At 27.9% G+C, this 15,832-nt stretch overlaps 1 protein-coding gene across 7 annotated transcripts in view; it reads left to right on the plus strand.

The window, feature by feature from the left end:
• Window positions 1–15,832, plus strand: part of LOC142327598 (palmitoyltransferase ZDHHC2) — a 113,476-nt gene that overhangs the window by 92,555 nt on the left and 5,089 nt on the right. For 4 of the 7 annotated variants that reach the window (XM_075370785.1, XM_075370790.1, XM_075370789.1 and 1 more), the window contains one exon: window positions 4,499–7,790. The exons of the other annotated variants lie outside the window; for them this stretch is intronic. In XM_075370785.1, coding sequence (XP_075226900.1) covers window positions 4,499–4,536 — 38 coding nt within the window. In that variant the 3' untranslated portion in view covers window positions 4,537–7,790. Of the gene's footprint in view, window positions 1–4,498; window positions 7,791–15,832 lie in introns of those variants that run through there. 7 annotated transcript variants of the gene reach the window in all.

Genomic DNA, 15,832 nt, shown 5'->3' on the forward strand with positions numbered 1-15,832 from the left:
CTAATATTTTAGAGAAAATTTTTACATTTATTTAAAGAATAACAAACTGATGAATGAACTAACTAAATTCGAAAATAACATTCCATTTAAACAAATTATGAACAATAATTATTGATTACTAGGTTAGCCAAACTGTTTTCATTTCTAATTATCGTAACAATTGAGATTCTTTTACTAATAGGACATATTTCTATTGCTATTCTATTTTAAGTAAAAAAAGTAAATTTTTTTACTTAATTATATGAATATTTCTGAGGATAGATGAAGATCCGAAAGCACTAGAATATATTTAAATATTTTATAATTGTTGGTAAGCTGAACTTTCATTATTTATATATAATATTTGAACTTTCTCCCTCATTGATCTCTTAATAGGATTTTAAAAATAAAATTTATTTACATCTTAACTTAATGTGTATTACATCATAGCTAGAAGTAAATGAATCATTGTTAGAAAATATCTCATCCACTTTTCAGTATTGCATTGCTGTGCATCAGAATGGAAGCTTTTAACAATAGAATTGCAGCATTCATAATAGTTTTTTCAGAACTATTAAATATTTCATACTACTGAAAATTTTAATTCCCACCAGTTTGGGTTAAAATTTCATACTGTAAGTTCCAGAAAATTACAAAAAAAGTAAATTTGCTGACGATATTGCATCAGGCATTTCAGCTTCAAATACTTCATATACAAGGTCTATTCAGAAAATAACCAAACTTTATTTTTTAATCTTTATTATTAATTTTACAGCTTATTGATTCTTGTTCCTTTCAAAGAACTCCCCTCCCCTATTAACATATTTTTCCCAGCAGTGTTTGTTTCCACTTTGCAAAGCAGTCCTGGATAGCTTCATTTGAAATGATCTTTAAGGTCCTTGATGAATTTGCTTTAATGTCATCAATAGTCTCAAAATATCCTCCTTTTACCACTGATTTTAATCCTGGAAATAAGGAAAATTGCAAGGAGCCAGGTCTGGCAAGTAGGGAGGCTGAGGAAGGACAGTCATCTGATTTTTGGCAAAAAACTGATGAATTGATAAAGCTGAATGTGCGGCCGCATTGTAATGGTGAGGGAACCATGAGTTGCCTGGCCACAATTCTGGTCTCTGTTTGCAGATTTTTTACGTAACCATAGTAAACGCCAAGAATAGCATGCATGGTTCACTATTTCATTTTGAGGCAAAAATGCACAGTTCCATTAAAATCTAAAAAAACCAGAGAACATCACTTTCACATTGGATTGAGAGTGACATGCTTTTTAGGCATGCAGATTCTTTGCCAGTCCATTGTGATGATTGAGCTTTTGTCTCGATGTTGTAGCTGTGAACTCAGCTTTCTTCTCCTGTTATGAATGTTTCGTCATCATGAAATAGTGCATGATCATCATTGGCTTGTTCAAGAAGTTGCCAACACGTGTTCACTTAATGTTCTTTCTGCTGTTCAGTGATCAGATGAGGAACAAACTTTGCTGCAATTTGATGCATATTCAATTTTTCAGTCAAAATATCATGGCATGATCCAGTTGAGATGCTAACCTCTTCTACAAGTAATCTTAACAGTCAGCTGGTGATTTACATGCATCAGATCATTGATTTTCTGAACGTGCGTGTCATCAGTTGAAATTGAAGGCCTTCCTGGTCGAGGATCATCTTCAGTTGACTGACGACCACTTTTAAGTCATGAAAACCAATCATAACATTGCATGCGACTCAGAGCATCATCTCTGTAAGCTTGCTTCAAAAGTTGAATCGTTTGTGTGAAAGTTCCCCCCAGTTTCACGTAAAACTTTACATTGTATCGTTCCTCCTGAAAATTACACATTACAAAAATTGCTAGTAACACTTAAACATTTTGCACTCAAATAATAATTACATGAAAACTGGATGAAACAATCCAAGAAAATGTGGTTACAGAGGAGGTTGTGTGGAACACAATGCTGCCAACTGCAAGTCACTAAATATTGTTGTTGGTATGTAATTAAAAATGTTTGGTTTTTTCTGAACAGACCTCGTCTAATTTTTTTAACTTTGGCCAAAGTTAAAAGTTAAGTTGTTTTTAAGGTACAAGGTGTGAGAAAAGTAATGAGACTGACTTTTTACTTACCAAAGTTTTTATTTTTTTCAAACAACAATATTATGCTCTTCAAAGTAGTTAGTTCCTGTGGGCCGATATACACTGGTGGAGTCGTTGTTCCCAATCCTGGTAGCAGCGCTTGAAGGCTTCAACTGGTAGGGCTTTTAACTGGTTAGTCACAGTCTTTTGAATGTTCTGCGGAGTTCCAAAATGACGTCCTTTTAAGACATGTTTCAATTTCGGGAAAAGGAAAAAGTCACAAGAACTCAAATAAGGTAAATAGGGGGGGTTGAGGAACCGTAGGAATGCGTTTTAAGGTCAAAAATTCCCTGATGGAAATGGCCGTGTGACACAGGGCATTGTCATAATGAAACATCCACTTGTCTGTAATGTCTGTTCTCATGCGAATCACTCTTCCTGAGCCTTTCAAGGACACCTTTGTAAAACACTTGGTTGACAGTTTGTACTGGAGTAACAAATTCTTTATGCACGATACCCCTACTGTCAAAAAAGCAAATCAGCATGGTTTTGATCTTTGATTTGCTCATTCGACATTTTTTCGGTCGAGGAGATGATGGAGTGTGTCACTCTTCGCTTTGCTGCTTTATTTCAGGATCGTACTCAAATATCCAGGATTCATCACCTGTGGTCACACGATTGAAGAATTGTTGGTCATTGTCAATCCTCTCATGAAAATCAATGCACACGTTTCTTCTACTGCCCTTCTGTTCCGTTGTGAGCTTTTTTCCTTTCGCATATCCAAATCGTCTGTCAAAATTTGATGTACAGTAAAAGTGTTTAAATTTAACTGTTCACTCATCATCCTTATTGTTAAATGACGGTCTGATCTCAAAAGAACCCTCAGACGCTCAACGTTTTCGTCAGATTTTGAAGTTGAAGGTTTCCCTGAGCGAGGTTGATCTTCAACGTGTTCTCGACCTTCCAAAAATGATTTGTGCCAGCGGAAAACTTGTGCTTTTGATAAGCAAAGGTTCCCCATAGGCCTGTTTAACTTTTCAAAGGTCACACTTTCGGATTCCCCAAGTTTAATACAAAACTTGATTGCACAACATTGCTCTAAATTCCGATGCTCCATTTTCGTAACACAACAAAAACACAACTTCACTTTTTTTTTTTTGTTCGCTGTCAAAAATAATGTGTTGGCTGAACGGAGTTGAAACTCGTACTAAGCATGTGGAAGGGATGAACAAACATGTCTAGCATAGACCGGTAGACACAGTGTTGCCAGACTGCTTGCAGTGTTACTAATCTCATTACTTTTCTCACACACTTCGTATATCTCTGACGTTAATGAATCATACCATTGAATTCTGTAGTTTTACATTAGTTTTTCTTTTTTTTTTATTAAAGTTTCTATTTTTATTCAGGTTGTTTACTATTTTTATACCTTGATGTTATGTTTTTCTATCGTTTTATACTTAATTTAACTATTGTAATTTCTATTAATTGTCAACAGCTCCAGTATTATAGGATTTTAAAACAGCTCTGGTATTTTAGAAAAAAATAGAAATTTTTTTATTATTAACCAAATTGAAATCTTCTTTTCAACACAGATTTTGTTTCTATAAATTTTCTTTCCAAGATTATAAAAATTGAAACCTCATAATAAAATCATTTTAATTGAAGATTTTGATTTTAAAATGTGAAAATCTGGATTTCCATTGGTTCTACTGTTCGGTACAGTTGTAAGTTAATTATCTTTATTAATTATATTTCAGTGGCATGACAGTTATGGAATAAAAACAAAATACAAATATTATTCTCTAAATAAGATGCATATTATTGGGCCCAAATAAAGACTGATTTACATTAATATTATTTTACTCTTTTTATGTATAGGCCATACCATACTACGTAAATTCATTTTATAGCCTAACTTCTAAAAATTCATTATCAGTTTTTAATTGAGAGATGAATTTTTAGAAAATTTAATTAAAAAAAAATTTTTTTAATTTTTACCTTTTACTCAGTTGTATTCATAACTTTAATTATGGCCAATTAATTGGGATATTTTTTGTAAAAGCTTCATAACATATGAAATTATTCAGCAGGTCAACTTCTTTATCCATTAATAATTTCTGTTGTGGTAAATTTTCTTACACATTTATCTGAAGTAGGAATCAAACCTGAAACATCAGTATAATTGTCATTATTTTTAACAGACTTTTTTTAAAAAGACTATTTTAAAAAATCAGTATTTTTAGCATAAAAATATAAATCACTTCTCATTTATCTTAGAAATAATTAATTATTTTTAGTTTAAAAATTTAATATATTGCCAACCTCCATGGCATATGGTAGTGTAAATAAATATTAAATAACTGTTAAAATAAATAAGTGATCTTTTAAATTTTACTTAATTTAGATTTTTATTGTTAAGTATTTTGATTTTATGTTTCAGTGAACCAAATTTTGATAAGGGATCCGGCTCCAGTTTAATGCAAGTTGTTTAAATTAGGATTGACGCTTTATGTGTAATGATAATAATATTAATGAATATATAATAAAAAAAGTAATATTACAGTAACAGTAAGTGTAATGATACAAACCAAAAAAATAAAAGAACACACATACATATATATATATATATATATATATGTCATTAATATTTGATTGAATATTTTATATTGTGATGTCACAAGTGCATTAATATTTTCATAAAAGCTAAAGTAATTTATAATAAATAAAAATAATAATAATAATGTAATAAAATTGTAATGATAGTAATAGGTTTAATAGATAATGTTTTATGACACCAGATGTTTATATAGCTTTTTAGTTTTAAATAATAATTTTTTATTTTAACTTTAAAGTACAGTAATAACCTGTTTACTTAAATCATTTTTATCTAGATTTTGGCTCTTCAGATCTTTAAGTGAACATATTTATAAAAAAACAAACCTTTTTGCAAGTATATACCCAGTATCTGGGTAAAGTATTGATTGAAATAAATTTTAATATTACGTTTGCTTTGATTTATAGTAGCTATTATAGAGAATTAATGATTAATTTTGTAGTTACTAAAAAAAAAAAAAAATCATTGTTTTTAGTGACTATACTGCTGATACAGAGCTACAACAGAAAATAGTAATGTATAGGGTGTAAAGGTACTTTTATAGTAAACAAATTTCCCTAGTGTGCTGATAAACAACTGCATTTGTTGGCACCTATTTATTTATTAGTGTTCTGGACACCATTGTCCTTAGCACCATCATTGAATGTCTTGTCTGTTATAGCTGTAAATGAACAGAAAATTTGTTCTGAATATAGAACAGCATTATATTTGAATTAGTTATACTAGTCGTATACTGTTTACTGTCAGTGTTTTAAAACATTCATATCATATATGTTTCTTTTCACACAATTTTATTTATTTTTTATTTTAAGAAAATATTATTATTTTTGATGCTGTAAATTAAACAAAAAAAGAAATAATTTGGGACGAAACATACCAAGTGAAAGTATCTGTTCTATTATAAATGAAAAAGTTATTAAGAAAATAATTTTCTTTGTTTAACTTTAATAACTCTATAAACATTAAACACTGTTTTAGTTGCTATTGGGATTCTTTTATATGTAATATTGACTTTCATTAGTGAAGTAAAGCTGCCAAACCCAGTAAAACTGGGACTGTACAAAATCCTCAAAAATAAAAAAAAAAACAAAAAAACAAAAAATCAAAATCCTCTGATTTATTGAGTATGGGTGTGATGATGGTATTTTGTTATTTCTTTAAACCTTTCCAGAATGATACTTTGTGAGACATTCCAGGTGTTATGGAACCACCTACTGTAACAGAACCTGGCAAGTTTATCATCTTATTACAAGTTTAATAATTTTGTCTATAAAATCACATATAATAAAATTTTCTTTTTAGTGAAAACCGTGTATTTTTTAATCAATTTTTATGATTTTTAAGATTATCAAACTATTTTTTGATCTGAATTAGCCCTGGTTATATTAAATTTAGATAAATGGGTTTTTACTGCATTCATGTTAGACCAAATCACATTTTGCTGGTTTATAAGAAAGTTTTTTTTTATAGCAAGTTTTATAATGGTTTGTTCATAAAAGATTAGACGTATTTAAAAAAGAAATTGTGCATCTTTTTTGATACTTATCCTATTGATTAAATATTATGGTTTTGTTTCAATTGTGCAACATTACGAGGCATTATTAAAATAAAAAATTTCTAGTATCAATCTCCAGCTATTTCTCTGGTTGTGCAGTAAACTGTTATTGCTTATAATGGCTAAATGCAATATTTCCTACAACTGCTCAATTTTTTCTTCACCTATAATGTATAATGCGGTATGTATTAAAATATTTTACGAACTTTATTATTTGTTACATTAAGCACTACTTTATTATCAGTTTAGATAACATAACATTAATTGTTAATAATAACTTTATTACTATTAATATATAAGATTTCTGTCATATATTTTTTACTTTAATCATTCCTCTTCCAAATTTATTAAAATGTTTTCTAATTAATATTTTTTTAAAAGTTAAAAAAGTATAAATAAATTTAGTTTTTGCTAGAATCAATTAAAAGATGGCTGCTCAATTTTTTTAGATGCTGTGTAAATAAATACAGAATAATTTAGTTTTGTATATTTTTAATAATTATCAATTATTAATCGAGATTAATAAAAAAATTAATTAATCTATTTTATTAATTAATCTTTTTAAGTTATCATACATTGATTTTACAGGGCTGCAGCAGTAATCATAAATACACAAGCCATTAGCATTTAAAAATCACATGATGATCAGTTTAAACTTATTTGGTAGGATATTTGCCTCATTTTTGTAGAGATTGAACAAATTTCCTTATGAGATAAAACAGATTGCATTATAGATATTATTACTACATTCTTCAGTGTTTTGATTGTACTAAATTTAGATTGTATTAAACATGATGTTCTTGAATCTTAAACTTGCCAGATTAAAAAATTTGTTGCAACAATAATAAAAAAAATTATGTAATAATAATGTTAGAAATTTATAAATTATGTTCATAGTGTGCTGCATATTATATTTTTGTTCCGGTTCTCATGTAAGCATTATAATCATAAAAAAAATTCAAATTGCTAAAAAAATACAAAAAAATTATTTTAGTTATTTTCTATTATAGATAATACTATTCTTGATAACAATCCCCATTAAGAGCTAATGGGAATGAACAATGTCCATGCTTAGAAGAATTAAACATATGGAGTTGACCCTTCCTGGTATGTGTGGTGAACTTCAGAATTTTTTTATTAATTACAATAATGTTTTATTAATACAATTATAATGCTTATATTTTTTAATCATAATGTTTTTATTAATTATAATATTTGTATTTAGTAATCTAGAGTTTGAGAATTGTAAATCATTTTATTTAGAAAAAGCTTAAATTAACAAGTCTAAAGTTTGGAAGTCATGGAATCATTATGACCTTAAGACTATTAAAGTTAATGTAATTCTAAAAATTCATGAATGCAAACAAATTCATTTGTAAGTAAAATTATACGCCTTTAAAGAGATTATCTTATAGGTATTGATTGCTGTTATACTTACAGGTGGTTTAGGATATGAAACTAAGGTTTTGTGGCAAAAAAAATTGCCAGAATGTAATAATCTTTAGATAATGTATTTAAAATTTTACAATGTAAATTATATTAAAAATAGTTTTATTAATTGTTGGTGGTGTTTGGTTTAATTGCTGAAAATTTTTTTTATTGCAAATCAGGTTATTTTTGGATTTTGAAATTTGTAATGAGAAGTTTGTAAGATGAGAAGTTTGTAAGATTCACTGCAATTTTGAAACCTATTAATATGAAAAATGCAAAATATTAATTTGAAGCAGTGTGGTATGTAACTCTGTTATGATTATGTCCAAATAACTATTCTAGAGTGCAAAACAACTTGAGGATTAAGACATCTTAAGCTCTAATTGTCTGTTATATATATTACATTTATCTTGAAAAAAAGAAAATGTTGAGCAATTTATTAACACTTGAACAGGTGTGAGTTTTTTTAAACAATGACATGAACATGGGGAACTGCATTCCTGACAAGGATTTATGACCTTTTTGATATTTTTTTGTTGTTACTAATTTTTTTAAAGCATTAACTTTTTATCTGTATTATTCTATCTACTTGAGACATTAATGTGCTCATTCAACAAATTTTTTATAAATGTGATAGAAATTTTATAAAGAATTCAAATTAACTTTATAGATCATAAATTAACAAATAAACAATAAATTTATAATCTTGGTAATGATAATGGTAATAATAATGATAATACACGAATGTCAAGAAAAACATTTTGTAGATCTTTAAAAAAATAATAGTTACAAATAAACAACAAAAATAGGAACCTAATCAAAAAGTAATATATATATATATATATATACAATAGAATTAATCTTTCACAAACTAAAGTATATTTGAAAAAAATCTGATGATTGTTATTACTTTGAGACATGTGTTTCTTGGGTACAATTTTTGCAAGAAAACTTTTGCTTCAAGTGCTTCTTGCATACAAACTGATCACATTTGAGCATCTAACAGTAGTGTAATTATATTTGGATTGACAGCTTATTATGCACCTTGCTTTTCTTTTTCTCTCTGGTATTTTGTTTTTGAACATTCTGTTTATACTCTTTAAAAAAGAAACAGTAATATTCAATGGGAGGTAAGTAAATTTAGTGTGCTTACAAAGATGTTCTTCAGTTAGTTGTTTTGCTGAATTTTTAAGAAAATTATTTCTTGGGATAGACTTCCCAGTTGCTTTTAATAAAACATAATTATTTATTCTGTAAACATTTAATAAAGCAACCACCAAACTGCAAAGCCAGAGTCCACCTTCTTTTGTTACAGGAAAATGCATACCCAACACACACCTGATCCTCAGAGTCCACACACCTTTCTTCTTATTACAGTCCTGGAAATAATAAACAATCTGTAAGATTTTTTGATGATTATAAAAAAATTCATTTTCATCTATATGTCTGGCTCTTTCTATTATTGTTATTCTTTGTATCAATATTTTTTAACCAGAAATTAGTGTTGTAAAAAAGATTTGATAAAAAAGAAAAAAATAACCAAAAATAAGATAAATTTGCATTAAAAACAAGTTTTATTTAACAGAAAACAATTTAACAAAACTCATTATTGGAAAAAATGGGTACCATATTAAATTTATACATTATTTAAATTAAGTAATTTAGTAAGGAGTTTTACTCAAATCAAGTTAAAAAATGAATTTTTAACTCAAATCAAGTTTTTGGATTTCTTCCTGATCAATTTTCTTCCCATTCTTCTTTTGCTATGACACAGCTGTTGAAGATGTACTGCATTATGTTGTCACTCTTTTTTTATGCATAACCCAAACGTGCTTAATAAAAGTTATGTCTGGGTTGTTGGCTGACCAGATCATAATGTTGACAAATACTTTATCAAGATACTCTCTAGCAGCATGAGGTCGTGCATTATTACGCAAGAGATTGAATTCTTCTCCAATAAATGAGCAAAGGACACAACAGCACAAACTTCTAAACAGTCAGTTATGTAGGTGTTTGCAACTAAAGTTCTATCTTGCACTATAACTAGCTCAGTATGGGCATTGAAAGAAAGCCACCCCAAAAAATTTTGGATGCTCCTTCAAATGGGACTTTTGTTGAAATTCTGCATTCAGCAAATTTTTCTCCTGGCCTGTATGTTCGCTGCCGCCCCAATCAAAGACAGCAAACATATTGTAGTGTCATCTATGATCAATGCTATCTTCTATTCTTCGATCGTCCATCCAATGTCTTGTAGAGTGAAGCAAAGTCTGGCTACCCTGTGTTGTTGGGTTAGTGCTTTTTTTGCAGGCATTCCGTTGCTTTTCTGACTCCCTAAGTCTTCTTACTGTTCAGTCACATATTATGACATGAATAGCTTCTCGGAATTGTCTATTTAGTTCAATGCTTGAAATTTTCCAGTTTTTAAAAGTAACAATTTTCATAAAACTATCACTTCTGTAATTAGTACAGTGTGGACGACCTTGCCCAGGTCTCCTAGTGTGAGTACCAGTTTCACTGAATCTTTTCAGCATTCGACTTACAGTTGACTAACTGTTGCTCAGTTGAATAACTGAGCAACATATCTCTGACTATAACCCTCAAGTAATGTAGTAGCCCTAACACCTTCCACTTCACTTAAATTTTTAGTTCTGTTCATAATTGTGTACCTTACTCACTGTGAAGAGTGCCAGAAATAAAAACTTCAACAAAAGTTAAAAGATCACACTTGAACCAACAGAACACAAGAAACAGATCACTCACTGTATCCTGTTAAAAGTACAGAAAAATTAAATGTTTAAATAATGTAAACACATGAAAAACTACTGTTGTTCAAACAAATCAGCTGATATTATTTTAGAACAGCGGTTGGGAGTTCTAAGACTAGCAGTACAAAACAATATAACCAATTCATTTCCTAAATCAGTACCTTTGTTATGCAAGGGAAACCATAAAACAACTACTTATATTTTTTAGGTATATAAGATGTCATCAACATATAATCTTGGAGTTCAAACACAAAGGATCTACTTTTTAGTTTTTGTTTGGCAAAAACATAGGTGGAGTTTCCTTTTTATTCTTTCGAATTGTTCTGATACATGTTATCTACTTCTGTAACAATGATACAATTATGGATAGCGTGTATAATAATTACTATCAAGCGTGACATTTCTGTTACTTACCTCAATATTAGAAATTAACCTGTGTACTAATATAGAAAGATTTTATTGACATATTATAAAATCATGGGGGTTGTTTCCCTCAATAATTCTCAAACTGGGAGCTATAAAATATTTTGGAATCACATAATGCATATGTATATATCTTGTTCCCATACTTCACTGGTTTATCCTTCATGTAAACAATGAAGCTGCATCGCCCTCTAAAAGGTTTTTTCATCTATTGTTGCAAATTCCTCTCTGTTGTAAGAACAAAGAAAATTATTCTATAAAGCAACTACAAATAATTAAACAGCAGCCAGTTTGTTAGTTCTTAGCATTTCCTATTCTTGTGATTTCAAGTCATATAGATTGTAGTAGAAAGAGAAATTTCATGTAACTCATACATGCTCTTAGTAGTTGGTTACCAGATCCATATTTTTCCCACAGTTTTAAAACATTAGTATGCTTTTCATTTCTTGAACCTGTCTAATATAACGTGCCAATTAATGCACAAATTTCGGATCGTGAAGTCAGACGAGCATCCCTGCCATGACTGTAATTTAACAGTCAACAGAAATTATTTGGTGGACAGCTTCATTTTCATTCTTTATATTCTTGCGGATCCCTTGGTCCCTGGAGTTATTTTGACAGTATTTACAGCTTTTGTTTTAGAATAGAGATTATGCAGACTTGTTTCTAATGATAGTTTTTTCTGAATCCCTCCTGAAAAAAACTTTCTTTTCGCATCCATGTCATCGTACTCATCGTCAGAATCGCATTCCATTTCTGAATCACCTTCAAGATCAAAATGGACAATACATTGCTTTTCTCCATATAAAGAATCATCAATTTTAATTGGCATATTCTTTTTATCATTTAGTTCCCCCATTAAAAGATTCTTTCATTCATCTTCTTCCCTGAAAATTTTATATTTTTCTAGTTTCTCAAAAATCTTGATCTACATGAAAAAAGATTATCACTCAACCCCATGTAGAAAAAACCATAATATAAGCTTAAATTATTAACCATAATATTGAATAAAAACAACAACTCCAAGAAGAAACTATGAGAAATAAAGGTTGTTTGGTAATTTTTAATCAGTTATACTTACATGACCAAGTGCAAAGGGGTATAAAATATCCCAAAATGTAATGTTTAACAATACAGTAACATTGCACATTAACTTTTCTAATTCCTGTTGACCTAAAAAGGGGACTTTGAAGGGAAGGATACATTTGATGACGTGGAGGTACATGCAGTAATACGAACACATAACACAATTTCCTTGCAATGGGGAACTTAATTCCTCAACAAGCCCATTTGAGGGTTAAATTGTAATTTTTCTTTTCAGAGTCAATAATTTATGAGCATATATAAACTTTGCCTTGTAATGGCTAATCCATTTGTTCCAGAAGAAAAATGTAATTGGAGCTATCAGGAGCTATTACATATGAACAGCCAGTGATGGTATTCTACTGTGCCGCATTGAATGCTAAACTTATTCTACTTTCCTGTAAAGCTCTGTGGTTTATTTTTTGGTAAATCTATTATGTTAGTTATAAGACTTGGTAATTTTTTATTTATTTATTTTTTTCAAGGTTGTAATTATAATTTTGTCATACTGGAATTTTTTATTCTTTGTGGTTAAATACAGTTTCCTTGATACTATTTTTGTAATATTATGTGTTAGCTTTTTTATGTTAAAAAAGTAATTGTTCTAATTAATTATAATTGAGGCATTCTGGGGAAGAAGGTCATACACTCTAAAATTTACTTTTGCAAAAAGGTACCTAAAACTTAAAATTTTTATCTTTTTTCATTTCAATCAGTATTAGTTTTAAAGGGTTGGAAGAGATTTTTTTCAAATGTTTTGTATATTTTCAAGTAAAACTTATCGTCAAATTATGTGAATTAATAATTAAATCTTAAAGTATGAGTTATAACAGAAAACTGCTTAGAAATTTTAATCATTTATTTATTAAAAGTGACTTGAAAAAGGTCGGTCCTATAAGATGTAAGGTAATCAAAATGGCAATTAATATGTTGGGTGGTTTGGATACTGTTAATTGAATTTGTTAAACCTTTTGTTATTAATTACATATGATTAGTTATTTTTATGTGGTATCAACAGAAGAAAAAAATGAACACAAATAATTATTAATAACTGCAATAATAATTAGAACAAGGAAAATAAATATCTGATGTGTATATTAAAAAAGAATATTTATAATATAGAAAAAGTATTATTGAAAGAAACAGGTTATATTTTTTAGTTTAAATAGGATTAAATATGTAATTGATTAAACAAACAATTTGAAAAAAGTGTTGCTATTTTACTCATTGCAAACAAAATATATATATAAAAAAAACTAAATAATAAAATTTCATTTCATTAATGGTTATAACAATACAAAAACATGTCCGAATATCTTAAGAAAAAGATAAATAATTTTTTTTTTTTTTTTAATTCATTGATCATAGCCTAGTTTAGATCTATAATAATGTTGTAAAAATTTGTTCCATTTTCTTTGAACTACAGGCGTTCAATAAAAATCTGTGACTTTTTGCAAATATTTAAATAATTATTTTACATCTATCACATTTTGTTGTTTTGTACATCATTAATGTTTCTTTTATTTCTTCTATATTTTAGTCTCAATTTAATCTGAATTTTATTAAACCAGTTATGAAATGAAACTAGATTCCCATAGTATGTTTTTGAAATAAGTTGTGCTGTCTTCAAACGATTGATTTACTAGTTTGTTTTGTATAATTCACAGTTTTTTTTTTATTGATTTTTGTAGTAAATTAATAACAAATCACCTCATCAAGGTATCAGCAAATTACTACCTTCTCATTTCAGAAAGAACTGCCAAGTATATAAATTATAAGATTATTAGTATTTAACAATTTTCTGAACAGCAACATTATTTTAATATATACATGATGTTATAAAGAATCTGGCATGTCCTTACTGGTAGTGTTCCAAATCTTAATAAAAGTATCTTCTTGTTCAGGATTTTTTAATTTTCAAATAACACTGACTTTTACAACTACTTACTATGAATAATTTTCCATGTTTTTTTTTTAGTTTTATTTACTTTCTTTTCTTTGTCGATTTTCTTCTTTGAATATAAGACATTTTCTCAATGTTATTAGTTAACATTTTATTTATTATTCTATCACCACTACAGAAATTAGTTTAAGTCCACTGGGTTGGTTTAGTGGTTAACCCATCGTCGCAAATCAGTTGTTTAACAGCTTTTTTTCGAAGTTGAAGGTTCTTAGTTTCAAGTTCTAGTAAACACTAGTTGGTTTTTCACAGATTTGAATACTAGACAGGGATACCAGTGTATGTTAATGGTTGGGATTCAATTAATCACGCATCTCAGGAATGGTTGGCCTGAGTTTGTATAAGACTACATCTCATTTACATGTCATACATATCCTCATCTCATTTGGTCATGGCAGGGGGTTGCTTATTATTCTCTAGTTGAATTGATTGCAACATATTCATTAGGAAAAAAAATATATATATGTTATTTTAGTAGCTATGATAAATTAATTTTATAACACTCACTAGATACAGTTAACCTAAAAATCAGCCATAGTAGGCTGCTGTACATTATGTGACACTTTTGTGGAAGAAGGGTCTGCAGACAGCTAACATAAAAAGTTTTATACTGAGGTGTAGAAGTTAAATATTGAACATATATTTTATCCACATGTAGATTAAAATATAGCAGTTTATTTAAAGCGTTCTGCAGAAAAAGGACCTGTAGTTTTATGTTCTCTTCTTCCTTAGAATTCTTCAGTTTATGTAATAATATCTAATTGTTTTTATTTTTGTATGCATACACTAAAGTAATGAAATTTTAATAGGATTATAAGAATTAAATATAATAGATTTCAAAACCACACTATAAGTCTAATCATAGTCATTTAAAATTTATTTAAAAAATCAGACATCGAGAGACAGAATAACCATCATGCTGAACACAAAAGTGATTTATCTGCTGCAAGTCATGTGTAGGTAAAATCAATGCTATTTTAAAATGAACTTCAAAATTTCATTATATTTTAATCATTCTTTTTTATTATTTATTATAAGTGATTGAAAAAATTATATATCGGTCCTGTAAGATATAAATAAGGTAATTAAAATGCCAGTTAATATGTTGGATTATTTGTGTGTTGATAATTGAATTGTTAAACTTTTTGTTAATAATTATCTATGTTTTAGTTATTTTTATGTGATATCAGCAAAAGAAAAAAAAATAACTCAAATAATTATTAATAAAAGGCCTTCTAGTTTTTTGCATACTTAACAACAACAAAAATAATAATAATAGAAATAAATTTGCAACAATTGTATTAGAAAATATTAAAATTTTAACGCTGTAAGTTAATACAATTATTAATTGTTTGATTAATTAAAAATAGGTATATTAAAAAAAAGTTGTACTTTATATTTTACTTGTAAAAATTAACTTTAAATATCACTCTTAATATGATACATTTTCTTTGGTAATTTATTAAATATACCTTTTTATAAAGACTGTATTGTAAATAAGTTGTATAATATTCATAAGAATTATCTTTTTAATGTTATATTATATATTCTTTACCTTTTTTTAATTATATTAAAAAAAGTTATTAGTACACTTCATATAACTTATTATCTATTTTTAGCTATATTTACTTTTTGAATTCATATAATGTTAGTTCTAATTAACTAATAATTGCTACATATTATAAGTCATTGTGTTTTTTTTTATTAAGTAATTTTCTTTATATCCTTTTAATGTTCCTGTTACTATTTTGACATTTATAATTAAAAAATAAATGTAACTTAATTATTGTTCATTTTTTATTAATTTTCATTATCAATTAAATGTAAAATCTTTAGTCACTATAATACATTTATTAAAAAAAATTCTATATTCAATGTCTTCATAAATCAGAAAAGTTTCTTGACACTTATAATAGCTGCTTTTGTTGGTTATGTAATACAAT

This window comes from Lycorma delicatula, chromosome 7 (assembly GCF_047948215.1).
Source record: "Lycorma delicatula isolate Av1 chromosome 7, ASM4794821v1, whole genome shotgun sequence".
NCBI lineage: Eukaryota > Metazoa > Arthropoda > Insecta > Hemiptera > Fulgoridae > Lycorma > Lycorma delicatula.